Source organism: Neovison vison, chromosome 4, assembly GCF_020171115.1.
Source record: "Neovison vison isolate M4711 chromosome 4, ASM_NN_V1, whole genome shotgun sequence".
Classification (NCBI taxonomy): domain Eukaryota; kingdom Metazoa; phylum Chordata; class Mammalia; order Carnivora; family Mustelidae; genus Neogale; species Neogale vison.
This window is the reverse complement of record NC_058094.1, coordinates 219,894,418-219,920,018: the sequence shown is the minus strand read 5'-3', so window position 1 is coordinate 219,920,018 and position 25,601 is coordinate 219,894,418. Positions and strand designations below refer to the sequence as shown.

General features: G+C 39.5%; 1 protein-coding gene across 1 annotated transcript; it reads right to left on the bottom strand.

The window, feature by feature from the left end:
* Positions 1 to 4,067: 4,067 nt before the first annotated feature.
* On the bottom strand, positions 4,068 to 12,465 carry LOC122904152 (prolactin induced protein). The gene is made up of 4 exons (XM_044244626.1): positions 12,349 to 12,465; positions 10,318 to 10,423; positions 4,612 to 4,726; positions 4,068 to 4,293 (listed from the first exon to the last, which is right to left on the bottom strand). The coding sequence occupies exons 1-4, from the start codon at positions 12,441 to 12,443 to the stop codon at positions 4,172 to 4,174; spliced, it is 438 nt and encodes a 145-aa protein (XP_044100561.1). The 5' UTR covers positions 12,444 to 12,465; the 3' UTR covers positions 4,068 to 4,171.
* Between the last annotated feature and the right edge of the window lie 13,136 nt (positions 12,466 to 25,601).

Genomic DNA, 25,601 nt, shown 5'->3' with positions numbered 1-25,601 from the left:
AGACTAATGGAAGAGAGCATGCCAGAGTGGAGGTATTATTCAAGGCCAGAGAATCAATTAGCTGACTTTACTACTTGAGAAATCCCAAAAGACATACCCATTGGTAAAACAGTAAGGAATGCTAGTGGGAAGGTGGGGCACTGGAATTTTTAATAAGTTCATTGGTGACAGTCCTCTCTAGGTTGGAGTAGAGTAGAAAATGCTGCTATAGATCTACATTTCTGTGTATCAGTGGGATTTATAAGATTCTGAACTAGCAGAGGCCTGGAATTGGCACTTCACTGTTGGAGGCAAGGGTGTCATAATTAAAATAACTGGCAGCAAGGCCAAAATTATAATTGGAACTTTCACCAACAGGTATATTTGGTGATGGCTGATAGACCATGGTGTTTATAGAAGAAGGATGTGTGGAAAGACAGCAGGGGATTGTTTAACTTATATATACAAAAAGTTCAACTGAATAAGCAGAAGGCTGATGTTGGCAAACATAATGGCAAATCATTATCCTTCTCCTAGTTTACAGACCAGAATTAGCTCTCAGAGCCTACTGATTCAAAGAGAGACTGGGTCCCCTTGAGGAAGTGACCTGCAATACCACAACATGTGTTTGTAGTATATATTACCTCAGTCTTTCTTCAAAGAAACTTCTGGTCATTCACCAGAATAATTACATCTGGAGAATGAGGAACTACCACTTTTTTGAGGATGTTGGATGCTGGTTCTAAGCTGAGAGTAACACCAAAATGCTGTCTTGCCTCCATGGTATAATGAGACCTATCGAAGCCAGGAGATAAGTAAGGTCCTGGTCAAAGTTCATCTCACAGTGAGTACATTTTTTTCTTATGCTGTGGTCACTTTTCTGGTCCCTAAATGTATAATTTGATGAATATAATAAACTGTTGCAGAACCTTTACATAGGTTCCCTGACCTGTGAAGTAAGCACTGTTGTGATTGGAGCAGTTAAGCGGGATCTGGTGAAATTTCATCCCCAAGCTAAGAAAGTAAGTCACAATTCATTCTAGTTGGATGGTAGAGGAAAGTGCCACCCTAAAAAAATTAAAAGATGGTGGGTGGTGATCAGAATTATACCTCTATTACTTCAGCAGTCTGGCAAAGTCAAATGTATGAAAATGGGCCATGGTTGGCTACTGTAAACAAGCAAAATGAACTGATACACGAAAAAGTCTCTTGACCTCTTCCATGTCAGATGTGATATGTTCACAAGAAATATAAGTATAGTCTCTGGTACTTTTTATGTGGCTACTGATATGATTAATGCTCCTTTTTTGTCATCAAATAAAAAGATCAAGAGCAGTTTATATTTGCCTGGATGGATAGTCATACATATTCATGGTTTTGCCATTGTACTATATTAATTTTCCTAATGCCTGTTATAATATGGGTACCTTGATCATCCTGACATCCTGACAACAGACTACAGGTCCACATCTTGATGATATTGTATTAATTGGATCTGCTGAGCAAGAAGTAGCAGGTGCTGTCAAAATTCTAGTAAGACACCTATACAATGCACATATTTAGGTGACTACCCCACCAGTGAAGTTTTTAGGGGTTCAGTGGTCTGGGGCATGCTAGAATTTTTTTTTTCCAGAGAGGGAGAGAGAGAATCCCAAGCAGGCCCAGTGCAGGACTTGATCTCATGACCCTGAGATCATGACCTGAGCTGAAATCAAGAGTTGAATGCTTAACTGACTGAGCCACCCAGGTGCCCCTAGAATATTTTTTCCAGATAGTTTTTGCACCTTGAATAAACTACCACTATAAAAGAAGCATAATACTTGGAAGACCTTAGATTTTGGAGGCAGTATTTACACTTGTGAATGACACATTCAGTCACATTATTGGGTGACTCAAAAAGACACCAGTTTTGAGTGGTATCAGAGCAAAAAAGGGTTTCTGTAGCAGGCTCAAACTTTGGCATGAGGAAAAAGTTTATTTACTGTGACTGAATTGTGTCCCTTCCAAGATTCATATGTTGATGCCGTAACCCTCCTCACCCTTCTGCTCATGACTGTATTGGAGATAGAGCATTTAAGGAGGTGATTCAGGTTAAATGAAGCCATAAATGTGGAGTCTTGTTAAGATAGAACTATGCCTTTATAAGAAGAGAAAGACATCAGACCTCTTTCTTCACCACCTGAGAACACAGTGAGAAGGTGCCTATCTGCAAGCCAGGGAGAGGACCCTCACAAGAACCCATGCTGACACCTTGATCTTAGCCTTCTTGCTTCCAGATCTGTGAGAAAACAAATTTCTGTTGTTTGAGCCACCCAGACTATGGCATTTTGTTATGGCAGTCTAAAAAAAACAAGTCCCCTTTATTTTGGCCATATTACTTGGCATATCCTATATGCTATGTGTTTCATCTTTCCTATGGTAGATTAAAGACATTAAAGACACTGACTATAGTCTCTGGTGAGACCTAGGAGAGTTGCAGAGTAGACCAATAAGATTCTGAAGTACAGCCATATCATTTGTAGCATAGAACTTTTTTTTTTTTTTTTAAAGGAGCACATGAGCACTATAAAGACCTAAAATTTGACCATAAAACACCAAGTAACTATGGGACCAGAGTTTCCCATGATGACTTAGGTATTGGCTGATCCACAAATTATAAATTTGGGTGGGTACAGCAGCAATTCATCATACAATGGAAATAGCATAGTTGCAATTGGATCCAAGTTGGTCCAGAGGTCTTAAGTTACAGAAAAATTGTGGTTCCTATCTCATGTCAGCTACTCCCACTGCACTAACAATCTTCCTTAAGATTGGCCTGCAGCTTCATGGGTGGAGGAGTTCTTATAACTGGGTTTTAGAGATAAAACACCCAGGTGTGGTTCATGAATGAGTTGGCTATCTGGATGAACCAAGGGATATAAGCTACAAAGTATGTGTTTTTTTTGTGTCTCATGTTAATGCTTATAAGAAAGAATATGACACAGAGGAGCCTTTGAACAATTAATTATTTGGGTAGGATTATTGGTTCAAGGTTATAAGGCAGCTTCTGTTCTTAGCAACTTCACTGCTTGTGTGATGGCCAGTGAGGCAATGATCATCGACATTGCGCATGTGCCTCTCACCATAAGTGATTTAGATGTTGTGGCTGCCAACCTTTCAGCCCAGAGACAAATGCTGAGACCTCAACAGCGGGAAGACCATTTGGAGAATACATTGATTTATTGGACCCTTTGTCTTTTGAGGGGGCAATAGTTCATCTCTACTGAGGTTGATATATATTCTAGATATGGATGCATCCTTCTTGTCTGCAAGTGTTTTGGCCAGCACTGCCATCTGATGGCTTAAAATGTATCTGATTTCTAGACATGGAATCTCATCTAATATCTCTTCAGATTACGGGAATCTTTTTTTTTTTTTAATGAAAGAGTTGCAATGGGCACATGATCAAAGAATCTACCAGCTTGCCATTAATGGCATCATCAGGAAACTACTGGTAACCTATAACAGGTGGGGAAAATCTCATAAATGAGCAGCTAAAGAGATAGCTCGGAGATCACACCATTTAGGGTTATGGTGATGTTGTTCAAGATGTGGCATATATTTTAGAACAATGGTTATTCAGTGGTGCTTTCTCTTTGACAGCTAGAATATATTGGCCTAGGAGCCCAGGGTCTCTTACCATCATTTCTAGTTGTAGAGGTGATGGGTCATATGGTATCTGCAGAATCAATATGATTATGTAATGTCAGATGGCTCTCCAAAAGAGGCCACCAGCAGTGCTTAATTACTCCCATAGCCCTTCATTTTCCACTAACACCTGACATTACCTAGCTTTCTGAGTTTTTCCTTACAGTAAGGAAACACAGGGCATGGGTACAGGGAAGGGGCATAATATTTAGGAGTCCAGAGAATTTCAGATTCTGTGAGTCATCTCTATTTCTTCATCTCTCATTCTTCTTACCAATGGACAATGAAAACCCATAAACTCCTCAGTAACATTTTTTTGAGAGAACAAAGTTCTAGAAATTCTGGGTGCTTTGAGGCTCCTCTGGGATAGATTTGGAAGGGAAGACACAACAGAACACAGAGAAGTTTGTGAGAAGTTTATTTTATAGACCACAACAGATACTCCAGCCAATTTTTCTTAAAAGAATCACCCTGGGGGGCAGTTAGACAAGGGCTTCCAGCATGATTAGACTGTCTGTATTTTCCCAATGGTATAATAATATTTTTTTCCACTGGGCACCACTGATATATTAGGGCAGATACCTTCTTCTTCAGTAATGTGGACCATTGTTGCTATTGCCATAGTTCCTGAAAGAGAAAAGGACAAAGATTTTCTCTGATAACACTCTAACCCCATTTCCTGGGTTTTCTACTAGTTTTAGGCACCTCCCTACTAGGGCCCAGTTTCCCCAAATCATTTGCAAGTGTATCTCCCTTGGGCTTTTCTCATACAACCCCTCAACGTTCAGACATGGGCATAGTCCCCATCCACTGTCTCCTCTTCTTCCCTCCTTTCTCTCCACCCTTCTGTCCTGACATTCTGCCCCACATCCGAAGTCACATTTCTCTTTACGGTTTCCCTTGCCCTAGTGGATAGTTCTTTCCTTGGATGGCCCCTATACTTACTATTGACCTCAAAGTCCCAGAAGAAAGTTCTTGAATAATTCTCACAGAGGCAGGCAGTGTAAACAAAGTTAAAAGGACCATCCATTGGGTGGCTGCCTTGGAGGTAAGTTTTAATCTGTGGAGGAAGAGGTGGGCAGAGAGGACACTGTGTTAGTCTGGGGAGCAGAAAAAAGGGAGAGAAAGGCAAGAGAGCACAAAGAAAGATGAGGACAACATCATTTGTATGCAAATAGCAAGGATGGATGTAGATCAGAGGCACTGTGGAGTCCACTTTTATAGTATCATTTTGGGAACTAAAGTTTAAGTCAGAAGGTTTTCTGTCAACATATCTTCAAATTCCTGCTTTAGCACCACTGTGGGTCTGGGCTCTGAAAGGAAGAATTAGTGAGTTGACAGGGCAAGCAGAACTCATTCTGGGGCAGCTGTCATCTAAAGAGGAAGTTTGCTTTGGTTTCCCAACTAGGGCTTTCAGGAACTGGTTTGTGACAACAGCTTAGCTCTTGGGTGTGGAGGCCAAAACCAGGTCTTGTTGCCATGAACCATGTACCTCTCAAACTCTGTGACTTTTGATGATTGCAGTGACATCTCTCTGTCTTTCTTTTCTTGGTTGTGAGAGGAAAACAGTTACTTACCAAACTTGGCTGTAAGATAAACAAATGAAATCTTGATGGTAAATTTCCTTTTTTAATCTGAGAGGGCTTTACAACTTGAGATACATAAGTTTCAGCAGCATCAGGAAGCTTTTGTCTGGTTAGTGTTCAGCACGGGGTGTTATCCTAGAGTTCAGAGAACCAGCGGGTCCAGTGAACTCAGATGGAAAGAAATTTCATCTTTATTTTATCAACATCTCACTGAAAGTGAGTATTCCTTCTGTTATGTTATCAATGATCCTCAGTGGTGTTAGCAGTGTGTATGATTTTATCATGAAGAGAAACATAGGTATGTTAGTATTAATTTACATGTTTATATATCTCAAAATATTGCCTGCAGTCGTCACTACCTTGAACACAGGGTTGCATGGTCCTGGCTGGGGCCATCTGCCTGTATCCTGAAGCTTGCCCAGGTAACTGGCAACCATGTACCGAATAGCCCGTCAGCTCCAAACAGCTAATTCAAGTGTTCTCACCATTGGAATTTTACTCAGAATACTTTGAAGATCCTGATGTTTCTTTCATGAAATCTACTCTTGCCTGGTTTACCTTTTTATGGAATTTACAACAGTTTATCTTAATAAACAAGAGTTTTCAACACTCGAATATTCAACATAGTATTAGAAGTCCTAGCAACAGCAATCAAGACAACAGAGAGAAATAAAAGGTATCCAAATTGGTAATGAAGAAGTCAAACTCTCTCTCTTCGCAGATGACATGATTCTTTATATGGAAAACCCAAAAGACTCCACCCCCAAACTACTAGAACTCATACAGCAATTCAGCAACGTGGCAGAACACTCGAATATTCAAACAAAAATCCCAATCTATTGGAATCCACTTCTTGTCAAAAGCCAGTGCACAGAGGGGAACCCTCTTACACTGTTGGTGGGAATGCAAGTTGGTGCAGCCTCTTTGGAGAACAGTGTGGAGATTCCTCAAGAAATTAAAAATAGAGCTTCCCTATGACCCTGCAATTGCACTCCTGGGTATTTACCCCAAGGATACAGATGTCGTGAAAAGGAGGGCCATCTGTACCCCAATGTTTATAGCAGCAATGGCCACGGTCGCCAAACTATGGAAAGAACCAAGATGCCCTTCAGCGGACGAATGGATAAGGAAGATGTGGTCCATATACACTATGGAGTATTATGCCTCCATCAGAAAGGATGAATACCCAACTTATGTAGCAACATGGACGGGACTGGAAGAGATTATGCTGAGTGAAATAAGTCAAGCAGAGAGAGTCAATTATCATATGGTTTCACTTATTTGTGGAACATAACAAATATCATGGAGGACAAGGGGTGTTAGAAGAAGGGAGTCGTGAATTGGAAGGGGAGGTGAATCAAGAGAGAATATGGACTCTGGAAAACAATCTGAGGGGTTTGAAGTGGCCGGGGGGGTGGGAGGTTGGGGTACAAGGTGGTGGGTATTATAGAGGGCACGGATTGCATGGAGCACTGGGTGTGGTGAAAAAATAATGAATACTGTTTTTCTGAAAATAAATAAATGGAAAAAAAAAAGCCAGTGCACAGCTGAAGCTACTTATTCAAGCTGAGCAACAAGAGCCGTCCCTTATAGTTTTTACAAAATAAAATTTAACTTGTCTATATTTTAAATGTATTGACTTCTTGGCTAATATGTTGATAAAGAAATATAAATAGTACTGTTTCAAAAGGTTTTTTTTAAATTTTTAAGTAGGCTCTATGCTGGGTATGATAATGCTATCACTATTTTTCCATATGGTAGTTTTCCTGTGTAATCCAATGCATTTTAGGAACACTTTTAAAAGCAATTTTCTGATGAGAGTTCCCTAGACTTCATGAGACCAGCAAAATGGTCCATACCACAAATGTTTAAGCCTTGTGGTTTGTCACAAGTTCTCTTTCAATTACAAATACAAAAAAATTTTTTTTTAAGATTTTATTTGACAGGCAGAGATCATAAGTAGGCAGAGAGGCAGGTGGAGAGAGAGGAGGAAGCAGGCTTCCTGCTGAACAGAGAGCCCAATGCAGGGCTCTATCCCAGGACCCTGGGATCATGACCTGAGCTGAAGGCAGAGTCCTTAACCACTGAGCCACCCAGGCACCACACAAATACAAAATTTTTAAAAAAGATTTTATTTATTTATTTGAGAGAGAGAGAGAGAGATTGTGTGCAGGTGCAAGGGGAGGGACAGGGAGAGAGAGAGGCAGACTTCCTGCTGAGCAGGGAGCCTGACCCAGGGCTTGATCCCAGGATCTTGATCTCAAGATCATGGCCTGAGCCAAAGGAAGATGCTTAACCAACTGAACCACCCAGGTGTGCCTAATTGATTTTAATTTTAAATCTGTGATTCTTTTTTTTTTTTAATTTATTTTTTATTTATTTTCAGCATAACGGTATTCATTATTTTTGCACCACACCCAGTGCTCCATGCAATCCGTGCCCTCTCTAATACCCACCACCTGGTACCCCGACCTCCCACCCCCCGCCCCTTCAAAACCCTCAGATTGTTTTTCAGAGTCCATAGTCTCTCATGGTTCACCTCCCCTTCCAATTTACCCCAACTCCCTTCTCCTCTCTATATCCCCATGTCCTCCATGCTATTTGTTTTGCTCCACAAATAAGTGAAACCATATGACAACTGACTCTCTCTGCTTGACTTATTTCACTCAGCATAATCTCTTCCATTCCCGTCCATGTTGCTACAAAAGTTGGGTATTCGTCCTTTCTGATGAAGGCATAATACTCCTATGGACCCTCAACTCTATGGTCAAATAATCTTTATCAAAACAGGAAAAAATATACAGTGGAAAAAAGACAGTTTCTTCAATAAATGGTGCTGGGAAAACTGGACAGCTATATGTAGAAGAATGAAACTCGACCATTCTCTTACACCGTACACAAAGATAAACTCAGCGGGGGGGGTGGGAGGTTGGGGTACCAGGTGGTGGGTATTGTAGAGGGCATGGCTTGCATGGAGCACTGGGTGTGGTGAAAAAATAATGAATAATGTTTTTCTGAAAATAAATAAATTGAAAAAAAAATGGATAAAAGACCTCAATGTGAGATAGGAATCCATCAGAATCCTAGAGGAGAACATAGGCAGTAATCTCTTCGATATCAGCCACAGCAACTTCTTTCAAGATATGTCTCCAAAGGCAAAGGAAACAAAAGTGAAAATGAACTTTTGGGACTTCATCTAAATCTGTAATTCTAATACTTCACTTGATCAAAAATAAATTTATTTGCAAAAGTATTATAATTGTTAGAAAATTGAGATTAGATACTAGAATCTTTACACATATATAAATAATATATTCCTAAAAATTTAAAAATATGATGTTTTTGCAACCATATGTATTTTTAATATTAGAAGCTACAAATAAAAATTGGTTGGTCAGAACTAAGAAAATTCCCCATAAATTCTTTCTAACTTACAATATTGTTTATTTTATGAGATTCCTTGTACTTGGGTAGGTTTTAAAAAGATTGCCTTATTTTATTGTATTAGCATTGTCCTTAAAACATAGTCCTTGGAAGGGGAGGTGAACCATGAGAGACTATGGACTCTGAAAAACAGTCTGAGGGGTTTGAAGTGGCGGGGGGGTGGGAGATTGGGGTACCAGGTGGTGGGTATTATAGAGGGCACGGCTTGCATGGAGCACTGGGTGTGGTGAAAAAATAATGAATAATGTTTTTCTGAAAATAAATAAATTGGAAAAAAACCCAAAAAAACAGTCCTTAAAGTTACAGTAGCACAAAAGTATTTCACATGTGATTAAACACTTTCTCAGGGGTAGAAACAGACTTCATTATCTATCATCAACAGAAACTACCATTATTATAAGACTTTTATGCACACATTCTCATTCCTTTTATCATCTGTGGTTATGATAAAACAAAATTGAAAAATTATGATGTGGTTTCCCTCCTACCCGCTATTAACATACAAGGTTCATATTCTTGAACTGTAAACAGACAAATTTGACAAAGCAGTTGTTCTTTGCTCAGTGATCAGAAGTCTTTCTCTTACAGGTATGGGGCCATTTCTAGAATGTATTCTAATGAATAACAGTGTTCATGCTCCCAATTTTGTTTCCGATTTAATCATCATACATAAAAATAATTTGAGTTAGGAAACTTCTGTCATAGGAAAATGCTTGTGCTGCCTGAGAGAGTGCTCTTCTGGAAGGAGTCACTGGGGCCTAGAACAGTGGTAGCTATCAAGGGGCAGATTGTGTGTGTGTGTGACAACATGTGAGAAGTCTGCCAGCAGGGAGGAGAAGACACACTCTCCTGGGGAAAAGCCTCTGTGGGTTAAACCTGCACAGACCCCTTTTCCTGATGGCCCAGAGCAGCCAGACAGGAGCGATAATGCACAGGTGAATCTTACATGGCATTTCTTTTTGAGAACTCTGATCTAGTGAAGGGATTGGAACTCCCTCCCACAAATGGAGGAAATAGGGAGGAGAGTGTGGGTTCTTTGTTGGGGAGAGGAGGCTGGAACAAGAGTGAACTTCTGATGGTAGAGCAAAAGGGCAGAGGGAGGGGCAATGAACACAGCTTCTTCTTAGAGCTTACTGCAGAGGAGGGAATCATACCCTGTGTGTTCTCTGCAACATAGCTCTTCTGTTCACCTGCCTCAATCCACTGGATGAGGTTGCAGTTTTTCTTGTAAGAACCCCCTATCCCACCCCTCATCTCAAATAATCATGTCTAGGACCTTAGAGGAGCTCTTACCTCTTCTCCCCCAGCCCTTACACTTTTCCTCTCTTCTTCCATTTAGCTGTGCTTGTCTCACTACTCATTCCTTCTTTCCTTCTCATTCTTCCTACACCTGTCTGGATCTGGTTCCTTCATCTGTAAAATGAGAATAGTAATCTGCCCCAAGGTCTGATGATTGTTCTGAGGCTCAAGTAGCATAACACATAGGAGAATTGGGAGCATGAGGATTGCTATTCAGCATTTTATTAGGTATATGCAATGGTGAAGTGAGAGATTAATCAAATTGTACTCATACCTAAGGAGTCAGAGTTTTATGAGTTTACTTCCCCAGGTCTCTACTTACCACCATACATTCTCTTAATTCTGTTGCAACTGAAAGTGTCATAGTGACTTCTTCATTTTCTTTTGCATTTGAGGGCATGTTCGATTGCATTTTTATCACTTCTCGACTAGTTTTGGGAAGAGAGAAGCAGGGCAGAAATCAGAGATCTGTCCACGAGAGAGGGACACAATGAGCAGAACAGAGGGAACAGGGAAGGTGCAAGGGAAGGGGATGATGGCATATGAATCATTTGCTGAGCATCAGAACCCTTGGGAATCTTTGATCCTTGTTTGGTTTGGTTGTTTTCTACAGACTCCGTTTTGTTTAATAAAGCAACTTTGATGCTTTATTTAAAACTGAGCATCGTTGTTCTTTCCACTGACAAAAAATAAGTTAAAAGAGAATAAAAGTACAATATTACATGTCATTTCTTAGTAAAATCCTCCAGGTTCTGTTGATTGTCCACTATGTGGGAGGACTCAAGCTATCGTTAGTAAAATATTCCATATCAACAGAATCATACTAAACCATAAACATCTTAATGCACGGGAAGAATTTTTAGAGTCATCCTTGAGATCCTCCTTCTTTAGTTCCTGGGCCTAGGAATTTGTTTTTCTTTAGCTCTGCAGTGAATTTGGACACATGGCCATATTTGGGAACTTTAGATGATACCCTACTTTCAAGCCACATACCACAATCTGATGGGAAAAGGAAATGGAGGCAGAGGGAAGTCAAGGATTTTTCCATCAGGGAGGTCTGGGTTCTGGACTAGGAGACTTACTTTCTCTCTCCCAGAAACTCTTGGTTGAGCTCTTTTGGTTTTGGGTGGGACAGGAGGAAATTCAGGTTTTTTGCTACAATGCTTCAGGGTCCCATTTTCCTAGAGTAAAGCATCTCAGATTTTGGAGATATTCCATTTCTTGTACCAGCTGCTCTAGTGCTAAGTGCACAGAAAAGGGTGTGAAGAATTAAGTGTCTCCAAAATTCCTCTCATCTGTAAATGAATTTGGGATTGATAAAATGACCATCTTAGCCAGAGTGAGTGATCAGATCACCTTGCCTGGTAGTGAGGAACTTCCTCACTCGGAAGCACCTCCTCGGTGCTAACACTGAGAAATTCCTGGACAAATGGGGATGGCTGATCACTCTAATTAGTATAGCTTATTTCAGTGTTTTGCTGTCCCATCTCAGGGCTACATGGGGTGACATCTGTATCTGAACCTGCTCCTACTCAGTGTTTCTTAGGACAATGGCCTCCACTATAGCAACTTGTCAAAACTCTGAATGGTTTACTCCACGACAGGATATCTGGTCATGCCACAGAATGTATCATCAGAATCACAATTCAAAAACCCAGCACTCAAAACCATATTCCTGTGAAGAAAACCCTCAAGATTTGCTGAGTGGCCCTGCTTCTCCTAGACCCTGGCTGCATTTCCTACTTCATTTGCCTGATTTTCCTGCTTCCTTCAAATATGTACCCTCAGTGATTTGGCTGCTGAACCTGTGCTCCTAGGGCCTACTGTGGGTAGTGGGTGGGTGTGTCCTTGCTTTTGTTTTTGGGCTTCAGAATAGGAAGAATGTCTAAGCTTCTGGGCTAGCTCAACTTCAGACTCTGGGGTCAAGGATCAATGATCAAGGCTTCTGATCCTTTCACCAGTCCTGCCAAAATTGTGTATCACAGACCTGCTAAACCTACTGTTCAAGGAGACAAGTTGTGAGAACATAAAGTTTACTGAGCAGAAATCTAACAAGGGTGTAGACTATAGATAGGATGTAGATCAGAGCCACAGAGGAAGACTGACTGTTAATAAAAGTCTTTATGCACACTGAGTGCCGTATTTCCATGGACAACCAGAAGCATCCAGTGGAAATAGAGGGGAGCTGATAAGACTTCCTAAGAGGAGAGAAGTGGGACTTGACCTGGGGTTTATAAGCATCCCTGGGACTATAGATCTGGGAAGTTAAAAAGTTTTCAGGGATAGATTTCCAGGCTAGGATAGAAGCCCTCCCTGAAGGAATTTTTGTGAGGAAGAAAAAGACTTGGCTCACGTGTCTTCCTGAGCTTTGTTGGTCCCCAGCTGTAGACAGAGAACAAGGACCAAGACGCCAGGGCCGGCTCTCAACAGGAGCTGGAGAAGGTGCATGGTGGAGGAGACAGAATATGATGTCCTAGAGAAGTACTGTCCCAGGTGGCCAGCATACTCCTTATATGCAGATCAAGGAAGCGGGAGAGTTGCCAAGCGGATGTATGTGGTCAATTACCCAATTATCCTTCCAACTCATGCTCTTTCCTTGTTGAGCTAAAGTTTGTTTTTCCATTGAAAAAGTCAACATTCAGCTATAGTGTTCAAGTCCAGGTGAGGAGTTAGATTATCCTTCCTCATTTACTTAATATACCAGAGTTTCTCAGAATAGCCAGGACCTCAAAAGACATAGCAGTTCTTTCCTAGCTTACAGAAATGTCTTCTTTTCCCTCACAATCATATGCCTGCTGTATGTAGCCTTAAAAACAGTCTGCTTCTCTAGTCTCTAGAGGCAGAGAACCCAGCTGTGGTAGATTTCAGTTCACAACTGTAGGACACATTTGCTTGATCCCCTGATAGTAAGTTTAAGAGGAGATGTTCTTCAGAAAATTTCACAGGGCTGCTAGTGTGATTAGGATTCTCCTAGGGGCCACCACCAATCATGACAGAAGATGCACTGCTCTGAATGCTGGGAAATTAAGACCATAAAACTGGGTGGCACAAATATGTGTGTGATTGCTGAGTCCTTAACTTAAGGGGCTATAATATGAACACACACACACACACACACACACAGAGTTTTTGGTTCTATTTGATAATCCTAATTTAGCTGGTGTTTGAGAAGGGACCATAAATGTTGAAAAGGTTGGAACCCATATTGGCTATAAGTGTATTTGACACTTGGGGGTGAAATCATGTCCTAAACCCATGATACAGCAAACAGTTTAGATGGAAAGGGCAGGTGGGGAGTAGAGAAGATAAGGCAGCTGGGCATGTTGTACTAAATTCTTGACATAATTTTTGCTGAGCTTCAAGATGCCTCAGTGTTGCTTCAGTAGGCAATAGATTCCTGACATACAAGACGGATTATTGCCTATGGAACATAATTTTGAGAGGCATTGCATGGTGATATTTACATATATATTAGTTTAAAAATAATTGTTTTTTAAGTGATGGTCACATATTGGTCAGGGATATCATGGAAAGTGATATCCATAGAATAATGGAACATGGTGAGGATGCTTTACAGGCTAGTAGGAATAACCATATTTTTAATCATTCATTCCATCATGTATATTTGATTATAGGACTCCTGGGTATTTTAGCCTGATATAAATGCTTGCATATATTGGTTAAACAATTGTTGGCTGAATCAGAAATAGATATTTATTCTAGAAACTGATATGGCTTAAGGGCTAATAAGCCAATAAATCACTGCAACATAATTTTTTCAACTGCTACCCACACTGCATTAAAGATCTGGATGGAGGTGAACAGTATCAAGCAAACCTTGGTTTTAGCTTGGTTTTAGGAACTAGGAAAGTCCACCTGCAAAAATCCATGTGACTAAGTCTGTTCCACAGTTGACTCATAGATGTCAGTCTTCATGGAGTTGAATATATCTGAAAAGATCAAAATTTCAGAGAGAAGATAGGAGCTAAGTAACTGCTGCAGCTCTATAGATGGTATGTTGGAAAGTTTTCAGAATGTTATTTATGACAAAAGTTCGAGGACAATATTTTCTTCTCCATGCTGTTGTTTGGAAAACTAATCTAGCAGATGGCTTCCAGGGGGAGAAAATTAAACCAAGATTGCTATGTCCTTTAAGTAATGAACAGGTTTAGTAGGTTTCCAAAAACAAATAGATAAAATCAGATTATAAAAAACTGAAGAGGCTCATAGAAGAGAATGTACAGGTACAAAGGAAAGGGATTAAGGATTAAAGAGAAGCCTGCCGCAGGCTAAATTGGCAAAGAAGAAGGTGACCCTAGACCTGACAGGGCTCACCAAAGAGGAAGGTAAGGAATGACCAAAAAGGAAGTTAAAGAAGCCAAAGCACAGTAAATACATACTATGTGCATGACACTGTGCTGAACATTTTACACATACTTACTCGATTTTCAAAAAAATGCTGTGGTGTAGATTGCCAGCTTTATTTCATTTTACAAATGGAGAAATGGAGGCACACAGCAGATAAATATGCTAAGCCCAAGTCCCATAGCCAGTAAGTGGTAGAGCCAAGTTTGGATCCCTGTTTTGTAGAGTCCCAGAGTTTTGTTTTACAGTAGTGGTAACCTCTTTCAGAAGTGAAATGCAAATTTTCAAATATGAAAAACAGATATAGGACTTTGGAAGAGGTTGTAAGTCAGGGGCCCCGAGGCTTCACATCACTCACTTTACCATGCATGCCTCTTTGGATAAACCAAATTTGAATGCAAGCAGTCTGCCTCTAGTACCTGAGCTTTTAACTACTCCACTGCCTACTAGTGAGGATAAGGACCCAATGAGGCATGCCCAAACACTAATAATCCCAAAGTAGAAAAATACAAGGCCTACTAAAAGCAAACATTTATCTTCCATGACTGATCATTCTAGGATGTTTCCCCATAAAGTTGATGTGAACAATCTCAGCATTCATCCTTTCTTTTATGAACTCATTGCTTTACCCATCATCTACCTAGTTCTTTCAGATAATCTATTCTACAAATTTTGATTGAGCACCTACCTTTACAGAGAGGTTTAAGTGATGAGCATACAGAAGTGAATTAGAATATAATGGGGAGCAGTCAAAATAGCACATTTAATAGACTGTGATCAGAATTATAGTATTAGTTTCTGTTTATTGGAGACTACTAAGTATTTTACAGGTTTAACCTAAATGGAGCTGGCAGTTGCTAGACATGTTGCTGTCTGTCCATAGATTTTATAAAACATCCAAGCAAACATACCTAAAAGTGATAAAATTTGATTTAGAAGTTTTAAATAATATTAAAGCTCTTTCTAGTTATACTTGTGGCGATATGGAGAAGTTTTATACATTGCATTCCACTTTCTTAATGTCTTTCTTCTCCCCACATTTTCCTCTTAAAGGTAGCTGCTAGGGATTTCTCCTGTGTCTCTTGTTAGTATGCTATACCCTTCACCATGGTGTTTCTCCCAGAATCAATAGTTTTTATACACTGGGTACTTTTAAAAAAATTAAGTTTTTAATTTATTTTTAAAGATTTTATTTATTTATCTATTTGACAGAGAGAGAGAGAGAGAGAGAGAGCGAGCGAGCAAGCGCACAAGTAGGGGGAGCAGCAGAGGGAGAGGAAGAAGCAGAGTCTCCCTGCTGAACAGGGAACCCAATGCAGGGCTTGATCCCAGGTCCCTGAGATCAGGACCTGAGCTGAAGGCAGATGCTTAACCAACTGAGCCACCCAGGCATCCTTACACTGAGTACTTTTGACATATCACTTCCCTCCAACTGTACAAGATCTCAGAAGTAGAGCTCTGCTCCTTCTGTCTCCTTTTTCATGAGAATCACATAACCTACAGTTATAGTATGTAGTTTCTTCAAACGCTGAAAACAACAATAAGAACAAATATTTATACAGTGCTTACAAAAAGTCAGATACAATTCTAAGTGCTTAACGTATTAATTCACCTATTCCTTAAAATTATCATATAGGGTTTTTTTGTTTGTTTTGTTTTGTTTTTGTTTGTTTGTTTTTTGTGGTTTTTTTTTTTTTTGGCAGGGAGGGGTAGAGGGGTAGAGGGAATGGCAGAGAGAGAATCTCAAACAGTCTCCATGCCTGGCATGGAGCTTTATTTGAGGCTTGGTCTCAAGACCCTGAGATCATGACCTGAGCTGAAATCAAGACAGACACTTACACAACCAACTGAACCATTCAAGTGCCCCCAAATGATCATATACCTTAACAATTACTCTCATTTTAAGGATGAAGAGTTTGAGGTCTAGAAAGATAAAGTAAATTGCTGAAGGTTGCAAAGTTAATAACTGGCAGAGTTAGGGTTCAAAATCAAGTAGTCTGATACTAGAGTCTGGTTTTATTTTTGAAGAGTTTTCACAAAATTTACTTTAGAGAGAGAGAGTGTGAGCAGGGGAAGCGGCTAAGGAAGAGGGAGAGGGAGAATTTTAAACCAACTGCACATTGAACATGGAGCTTCATGTAGGACCTGATCTCATGACCCCAAGACCATGACCTGAGCCAAAATGAGGAGCCAGATGTTCAACTGATTGAGCCATTCTGGTGCTCCCAGAGTCCAAGTTTTTAAGCAGTTTGTTGTCTCCTAATGTAACAGCATTTTACTAAGGGAAGGAGAATCAACAGAGATTTAATTGCACATGTTTGTTATTAGTAGGTAATACCAAAATGTTTCCCAAAGTTGTTATACCATAGCACATCAGCAGGGTATAAGAATTTCCCTTTCACTACAACCTCAACAATATTGGATATTGTTAATCCTTTTAATCTTACTGGCTATTCTAATGGATGTGCAGTGGAACTTATTGTGATTTTACTTTTATTTTTTTTTGTGATTACCATATATTTTCTGGATATTGTATATTCCTTTTTGTAAGGTACCTATATACAAGGGTCTTGTCCATTTTTCAACTGGATTGTTTGTATTTTCTTATTGATTATATATATTGTCTTTATTCTTTTAATGATGTCTTTTGATGAACAGAAGATCATAATTTTAATGTTTACATGTTCCCATATTTTCCTTTATGGTTAATGTTTTCTCTACTCCAAGTTCATGAAAATACCATTTTACCTTCTAGAAGGTTTTTTTGTTGTTGTTTGTCATTAGATATTTAGATCTACTATCTACTTATGGATGGCTTTTTGTGTTCAAAATGAGAAGGGAATAAAATTAAATTTTTTCCATGTGGATATTCAATTATCTCTATACTGTTGTTGAAAAAAAATATTTTTCCCATAGTTTTGTGACTTCATTGCAAATTAATATTTTTATTTTAGAGAGGGAGAAATGGCAGAGGAAGTGGGAGAGAAAGAATCTTAAGCAGGATAAATACCTAGTTCAGAGCCCAAAGTGAGACTTGATCTCACAATGCTGAGATCATGATCTAAGTAAAAATTTAAGAATCAGTTGCTTAACTGACTACGCCACCTAGGCATCCAGGTATACATATTTTATCATTGTTCTATTTGTTTTCATAATGTCAATTTCACACTTTTAAATGACTACAGTGTTAGAAAAATTACTCATGAGTCATCTGACTGGCTCAGTTGGTATAGAGTGTGACTCTTGATTGCTGGGTTGTGAGTTTGAGTCCCATGTTGAAGCCTACTTAAAAAGTGTTAAAAACCACACTGAAAAGAATTTTTAAAAAAATCGAACATTTACTTAAAATAAATAAATAACAAAATATATTCAAGGGGAAAAAAACCAAACATCTCAACACAAACAAACAAAGTCACTCATGACATCCACCTGAGTAATTCTTTCCAATTGATTTGTCCTCAGGATTTTCTTTTTTTTTTTCCCCTTTTTGTTCGTGATTATTCTTTTTTTTAACTTTTTTTCAACTTATTTATTTTCAGAAAAACAGTATTCATTATTTTTTCACCACACCCAGTGCTCCATGCAAGCCATGCCCTCTATAATACCCACCACCTGGTACCCCAACCTCCAACCCCCCCGGCCACTTCAAACCCCTCAAATTGTTTTTCAGAGTCCATAGTCTCTTGTGATTCACCTCCCCTTCCAATTTAACCCAGCTCCCTTCTCCTCTCTAACTCCCCGTGTCCTCCATGCTATTTGTTATGCTCCACAAATAAGTGAATCCATATGATAATTGACTCTCTCTGCTTGACTTACTTCACTCAGCATAATCTCTTCCAGTCCCGTCTATGTTGCTACAAAAGTTGGGTATTCATCCTTTCTGATGGAGGCATAATACTCCATGGTGTATATGGACCACATCTTCCTTATCCATTCATCCGTTGAAGGGCATCTTGGTTCTTTCCATAGTTTGGCGACCGTGGCCATTGCTGCTATAGACATTGGGGTACAGATGGTCCTTCTTTTCACGACATCTGTATCCTTGGGGTAAATACCCAGGAGTGCAATGGCAGGGTCATAGGGAAGCTCTATTTTTAATTTCTTGAGGAATCTCCACACTGTTCTCCAAAGAGACTGCACCAACTTGCATTCCCACCAACAGTGGAAGAGGGTTCCCCTTTCTCCACATCCTCTCCAACACATGTTGTTTCCTGTTTTGTTAATTTTGGCCATTCTAACTGGTGTAAGATGACGTCCTCAGGATTTTCTTTTTTTTTTTTTTTCCCCAATTTATTTATTTTCAGAAAAACAGTATTCATTATTTTTTCACCACACCCAGTGCTCCATGCAAGCTGTGCCCTCTATAATACCCACCACCTGGTACCCCAACCTCCCACCCCCCCGCCACTTCAAACCCCTCAGACTGTTTTTCAGAGTCCATAGTCTCTCATGGTTCACCTCCCCTTCCAATTTACCCAAATTCCCTACTACTCTCTAACGCCCCTTATCCTCCATGCTATTGGTTATGCTCCACAAATGAGTGAAACCATATGATAATTGACTCTCTCTGCTTGACTGATTTCACTCAGCATAATCTCTTCGAGTCCCGTCCATGTTGCTACAAAAGTTGGATATTCGTCCTTTCTGATGGAGGCATAATACTCCATAGTGTATATGGACCACATCTTCCTTATCCATTCATCCGTTGAAGGGCATCTTGGTTCTTTCCATAGTTTGGCGACCGTGGCCATTGCTGCTATAAACATTGGGGTACAGATGGCCCTTCTTTTCACGACATCTGTATCTTTGGGGTAAATACCCAGGAGTGCAATTGCAGGGTCGTAGGGAAGCTCTATTTTTAATTTCTTGAGGAATCTCCACACTGTTCTCCAAAGAGGCTGCACCAACTTGCATTCCCACCAACAGTGTAAGAGGGTTCCCCTTTCTCCACATCCTCTCCAACACATGTTGTTTCCTGTTTTGTTAATTTTGGCCATTCTAACTGGTGTAAGGTGATATCTCAATGTGGTTTTAATTTGAATCTCCCTGAGGGCTAATGATGATGAGCATTTTTTCATGTGTCTGATAGCCATTTGTATTTCTTGATTGGAGAAGTGTCTGTTCATATCTTCTGCCCATTTTTTGATGTGTTTGTCTGTTTCGTGTGGGTTGAGTTTGAGGAGTTCATTATAGATCCTGGATATCAACCTTTTGTCTGTACTGTCATTTGCAAATATCTTCTCCCATTCCGTGGGTTGCCTCTTTGTTTTTTTGACTGTTTCCTTTGCTGTGCAGAAGCTTTTGATTTTGATGAAGTCCCAGAAGTCTATTTTCGCTTTTGTTTCCTTTGCCTTTGGAGACGTATCTTGAAAGAAGTTGTTGTGGCTGATATCGAAGAGATTACTGCCTATGTTCTCCTCTAAGATTCTGATAGATTCCTGTCTCACGGTGAGGTCTTTTATCCATTTTGAGTTGATCTTTGTGTACGGTGTAAGAGAATGGTCGAGTTTCATTCTTCTACATATAGCTGTCCAGTTTTCCCAGCACCATTTATTGAAGCGACTGTCTTTTTTCCACTGTATATTTTTTCCTGTTTTGTCGAAGATTAATTGACCATAGAGTTGAGGGTCCATATCAGGGCTCTCTACTCTGTTCCACTGGTCTATGTGTCTGTTTTTATGCCAGTACCATGCTGTCTTGGTGATCACAGCTTTGTAATAAAGCTTGAAATCAGGTAAGGTGATGCCGCCAGCTTTATTTTTGTTTTTCAACATTTCCTTAGCGATTCGGGGTTTCTTCTGATTCCATACAAATTTTAGGATTATTTGCTCCAGCTCTTTGAAGAATGCCCATGGAATTTTGAGCGGAATGGCATTAAAAGTATAGATTGCTCTAGGCAGTATAGACATTTTAACGATGTTTATTCTTCCGATCCAAGAGCATGGAATGGTCTTCCATCTTTTTGTGTCTTCTTCAATTTCTTTCATGAGTGTTCTATAGTTCCTCAAGGATTTTCTTATCTTGCCCTATTCTTGGCACTTTGCAGTTCATGTGTATTCAAAAACCAGCTTGTGGGGGTGCCTGCGTGGCTCAGTGGGTTAAAGCCTCTGCCTTCGGCTCAGGTCACGATCCCAGGATCCTGGGATCGAAACCCGTGTCAGGCTCTCTGCTCAGAAGGGTGCCTGCTTCCTCCTCTCTCTCTGCCTGCCTCTCCACCTACTTGGGATCTCTGTCTGTCAAATAAATAAATAAAATATTTAAAAATAAACAGCTTGTGTATTTCGTGAGTATTTTAAAAGTCTAAAAAGTCTTGGTTTTGGCTCAGCTTGTGATCTCGGGGTTGTGGGATCGGAGTCTCTTATTAGGCTCTGTGCTCACTGTGAAGTCTGGTTAAATTTCTCACTCCGTCTGCCCCTCCTCCCTGTGCTTGCACTCTCTCTCTCTCAAATAAAATAAACAAATATTTTAAAAAATTAATCTTGCCAGGTATTTATCAACTTTATTAGTCTTAAAAAAACTCAACACTACAGATTATTTTTAGTTTATGTTTTTATCTTTTTCATCTGTTTCTTACTACTTTATGTTTGCTATTTTTTTCTAATTTCTTGGGATGTACGTTTGATTGATTTTCATTTTCTTCTTTTGTAATATACATATTTAAGCTATAAATTTGTTTCAAAGCAAAGTTTTAACTGCATCCTATAAGCTGATATGTTGAATTTTGATCTATTCATCTCACCAGCAATGTGTATAAGGTCCAGTTGCTCCACATCCTCACCAACACTCTATTTTGTCTCTTTTGTTGCTAGTTTTTCTGGAATGTGTGCAATTGAATCTTACTGTAGTTTACATTCATATTTACCTAAGGACTAATGATAATGAGGCCATTATCATAAACTTATTTCACATTTGCATATACCCAATATGAAAAAATACCTAAATAAGTCTTTTCCATGTTGTTATAAGTTCTTACTCATTTGGAAGTAGGCAAATTCGCGGAGTAGTCAAGAACACAGGTCTTGAAATCAGATAGACTTGAATTTAAAGCCTAGTTCTGCCTCTAACTAGCAGTGTAATTCTCTACAAATTTCTTTTCAAAAATGACAGTACTATTTTTGTAGTTTCATCACATGGATGTACCTTAAGTTTCATGATGAAATATATATGGTGGTTATTTATCCGAAGCTGGAACCAGAATAGTTACTACGGCAAAAGGCTTTTTGGAGCCTTTCTCAAATTTGGGTGTTTGGTCAAATATTTAATAAGAGCTGGTGTTAAAGAATCCCAGCTGGGAAGGAGTTTCTAGGCCTGAATAATGTAGCAATGTACTTAAATAATGAAATTGAGACTATTTGCTTATTTGTCAGCAAAATATGTGCTTTTATGAACATTTTACAAGAATCTGGAAGATTTTTTGTTGCAGATTTCTTAGAAGAGAGTAAACTGTCATTCTCAATGCACCTGACCCTCACAGACTAATACATTCCGCCTGGTTATTGACTAAGTCCAGGCACTGGTTTGCTTCAAGGATTTCCATCTTCCTGAGCATGACATTGACCTTTCAGGTCTCCATGTCTGGCACTGTGTGAGAATAGGATACTGTCTCACTCCATGGATTGAATATGTTACCTGTTCCCTCTTGAGTTATTAAGAAGGAATTTAAACTGCCACATGTTGCATTTCAGTTCAGGATGATTTAAAATCTTGACCTGCCCTCGGGGTAATGATAGCTCCCATTCATGTGCTGTTGCTGTTGGATTAGTGATGTAGGATTCAGAAGAATTAACACAAGCCCCGTGCTGCTCCTTGCCAGAGATGCTATGTTTTTGTGACTCACTAACATTTCCCACTCTCTGGGCCATTATACTTAAATGTATCATTTGTCAGTGTCCACTTTCCTCTCAAATTTTTGTTTTTTTTCATCATCTCCAAGGCATATGGTACTTCAAAGTTGATGTTACTAAAGATGTTCTTCTATAGGAACATCTTCAATCAACCAGTTAGCATAGGTTTTAGTGCCCAAGGTTGAAAAAACTGTATTCCTCACTTTAAGTTACACAAAGTTATCTTGTTCATTCCTTCATGAATGAACTTCAGAGCTTCATTATATCCATGGGGATGGGAACCTGGAGAGTACCTAAGTGGAAGAGACTAGAGCACAAGGTTGAGGTATAAATAGGTCAGAGCAGGAAGGAAGAAGTCTGAATGGCTAGGGCCCAGAAGAACCTAAGTCTGGCAGACTTGTGGTAGACCAAAGGAGAAGCTGGTGAACTCTATTGCTAGAAGGGAAGTGTTGGGCTGGTGCATCCAAATCTCTGGTATAGCTATAAAAATAAAACAGATTGCTGGGCTCCATACCCAAAGATTTTGATTTGGGAATTTGATAAAATGACATAGGAATTTGATATTTTTATAAATCCCTGTAGGAGATTCTGAGATACCATCAGTGATATAGAGATCCTAAAATATATAGATTAGGATTAAAAGCCACATTCTTGGGAAGCAGTGGTTTAAGTGAAACCTGAAGACTAAAAATATAGCCAGGAAGATGAACATTTTACAACAGGCTCTAAAACAAGCCTAAAGATATTGTAATACTGCACTGAAGTGGATTTTAAAGAGTTTTTGGTTATGAATTCAGGCTGAAGCTCTAATGAGGAGTAGAGCATAGGTTCTCAAATCCCTCTGTAAAGAAGAACTGCTTGAGCAGACAGAAAGCAAAAACAAAAATAATAACCCCATCTTAGAAATACCAAATCAAAATCTCTGGGTATACAGGGCTTTGGCATTTTAAAATTTAAATGATTTTACTTATATTTTAAATAAGTATATTGTTTGTTAAGGAAATAGTTGAATCTTATTATCGCATGATTATGAAGGAATGAAACCATATAGAAACAAGATGGAGAGATGTAGGGAGGGTAATAAGGAAAGCATATTTTTTTTTTCCCAATTTATTTATTTTCAGAAAAACAGTATTCATTATTTTTTCACCACACCCAGTGCTCCATGCAAGCTGTGCCCTCTATAATACCCACCACCTGGTACCCCAACCTCCCACCCCCCCGCCACTTCAAACCCCTCAGACTGTTTTTCAGAGTCCATAGTCTCTCATGGTTCACCTCCCCTTCCAATTTACCCAAATTCCCTACTACTCTCTAACGCCCCTTATCCTCCATGCTATTGGTTATGCTCCACAAATGAGTGAAACCATATGATAATTGACTCTCTCTGCTTGACTGATTTCACTCAGCATAATCTCTTTGAGTCCCGTCCATGTTGCTACAAAAGTTGGATATTCGTCCTTTCTGATGGAGGCATAATACTCCATAGTGTATATGGACCACATCTTCCTTATCCATTCATCCGTTGAAGGGCATCTTGGTTCTTTCCATAGTTTGGCGACCGTGGCCATTGCTGCTATAAACATTGGGGTACAGATGGCCCTTCTTTTCACGACATCTGTATCTTTGGGGTAAATACCCAGGAGTGCAATTGCAGGGTCGTAGGGAAGCTCTATTTTTAATTTCTTGAGGAACCTCCACACTGTTCTCCAAAGAGGCTGCACCAACTTGCATTCCCACCAACAGTGTAAGAGGGTTCCCCTTTCTCCACATCCTCTCCAACACATGTTGTTTCCTGTTTTGTTAATTTTGGCCATTCTAACTGGTGTAAGGTGATATCTCAATGTGGTTTTAATTTGAATCTCCCTGAGGGCTAATGATGATGAGCATTTTTTCATGTGTCTGATAGCCATTTGTATTTCTTGATTGGAGAAGTGTCTGTTCATATCTTCTGCCCATTTTTTGATGTGTTTGTCTGTTTCGTGTGGGTTGAGTTTGAGGAGTTCATTATAGATCCTGGATATCAACCTTTTGTCTGTACTGTCATTTGCAAATATCTTCTCCCATTCCGTGGGTTGCCTCTTTGTTTTTTTGACTGTTTCCTTTGCTGTGCAGAAGCTTTTGATTTTGATGAAGTCCCAGAAGTCTATTTTCGCTTTTGTTTCCTTTGCCTTTGGAGACGTATCTTGAAAGAAGTTGCTGTGGCTGATATCGAAGAGATTACTGCCTATGTTCTCCTCTAAGATTCTGATAGATTCCTGTCTCATGTTGAGGTCTTTTATCCATTTTGAGTTGATCTTTGTGTACGGTGTAAGAGAATGGTCGAGTTTCATTCTTCTACATATAGCTGTCCAGTTTTCCCAGCACCATTTATTGAAGAGACTGTCTTTTTTCCACTGTATATTTTTTCCTGTTTTGTCGAAGATTAATTGACCATAGAGTTGAGGGTCCATATCAGGGCTCTCTACTCTGTTCCACTGGTCTATGTGTCTGTTTTTATGCCAGTACCATGCTGTCTTGGTGATCACAGCTTTGTAATAAAGCTTGAAATCAGGTAAGGTGATGCCGCCAGCTTTATTTTTGTTTTTCAACGTTTCCTTAGCGATTCGGGGTCTCTTCTGATTCCATACAAATTTTTGGATTATTTGCTCCAGCTCTTTGAAGAATGCCGGTGGAATTTTGATCGGAATGGCATTAAAAGTATAGATTGCTCTAGGCAGTATAGACATTTTAACGATGTTTATTCTTCCGATCCAAGAGCATGGAATGGTCTTCCATCTTTTTGTGTCTTCTTCAATTTCTTTCATGAGTGTTCTATAGTTCCTCAAGTATAGATCCTTTACCTCTTTAGTTAGGTTTATTCCCAGGTATCTTATGGTTCTTGGTGCTATAGTAAATGGAATCGATTCTCTAATTTCCCTTTCTGTATTTTCCTTGTTAGTGTATAAGAAAGCCACTGATTTCTGCACATTGACTTTGTATCCTGCCACGCTGCTGAATTGCTGTATGAGTTCTAGTAGTTTGGGGGTGGAGTCTTTTGGGTTTTCCATATAAAGAATCATGTCATCTGCGAAGAGAGAGAGTTTGACTTCTTCATTACCAATTTGGATACCTTTTATTTCTCTCTGTTGTCTGATTGCTGTTGCTAGGACTTCTAATACTATGTTGAACAAGAGTGGTGAAAGTGGGCATCCTTGTCTTGTTCCTGATCTCAACGGGAAGGCTGCAAGCTTTTTCCCATTGAGGATGATATTTGCTGTGGGTCTTTCATAGATAGATTTGATGAGGTTCAGGAATGTTCCCTCTATCCCTATACTTTGAAGCGTTTTAATCAGGAACGGATGTTGGATTTTGTCAAATGCTTTTTCTGCATCAATTGAGAGGACCATGTGGTTCT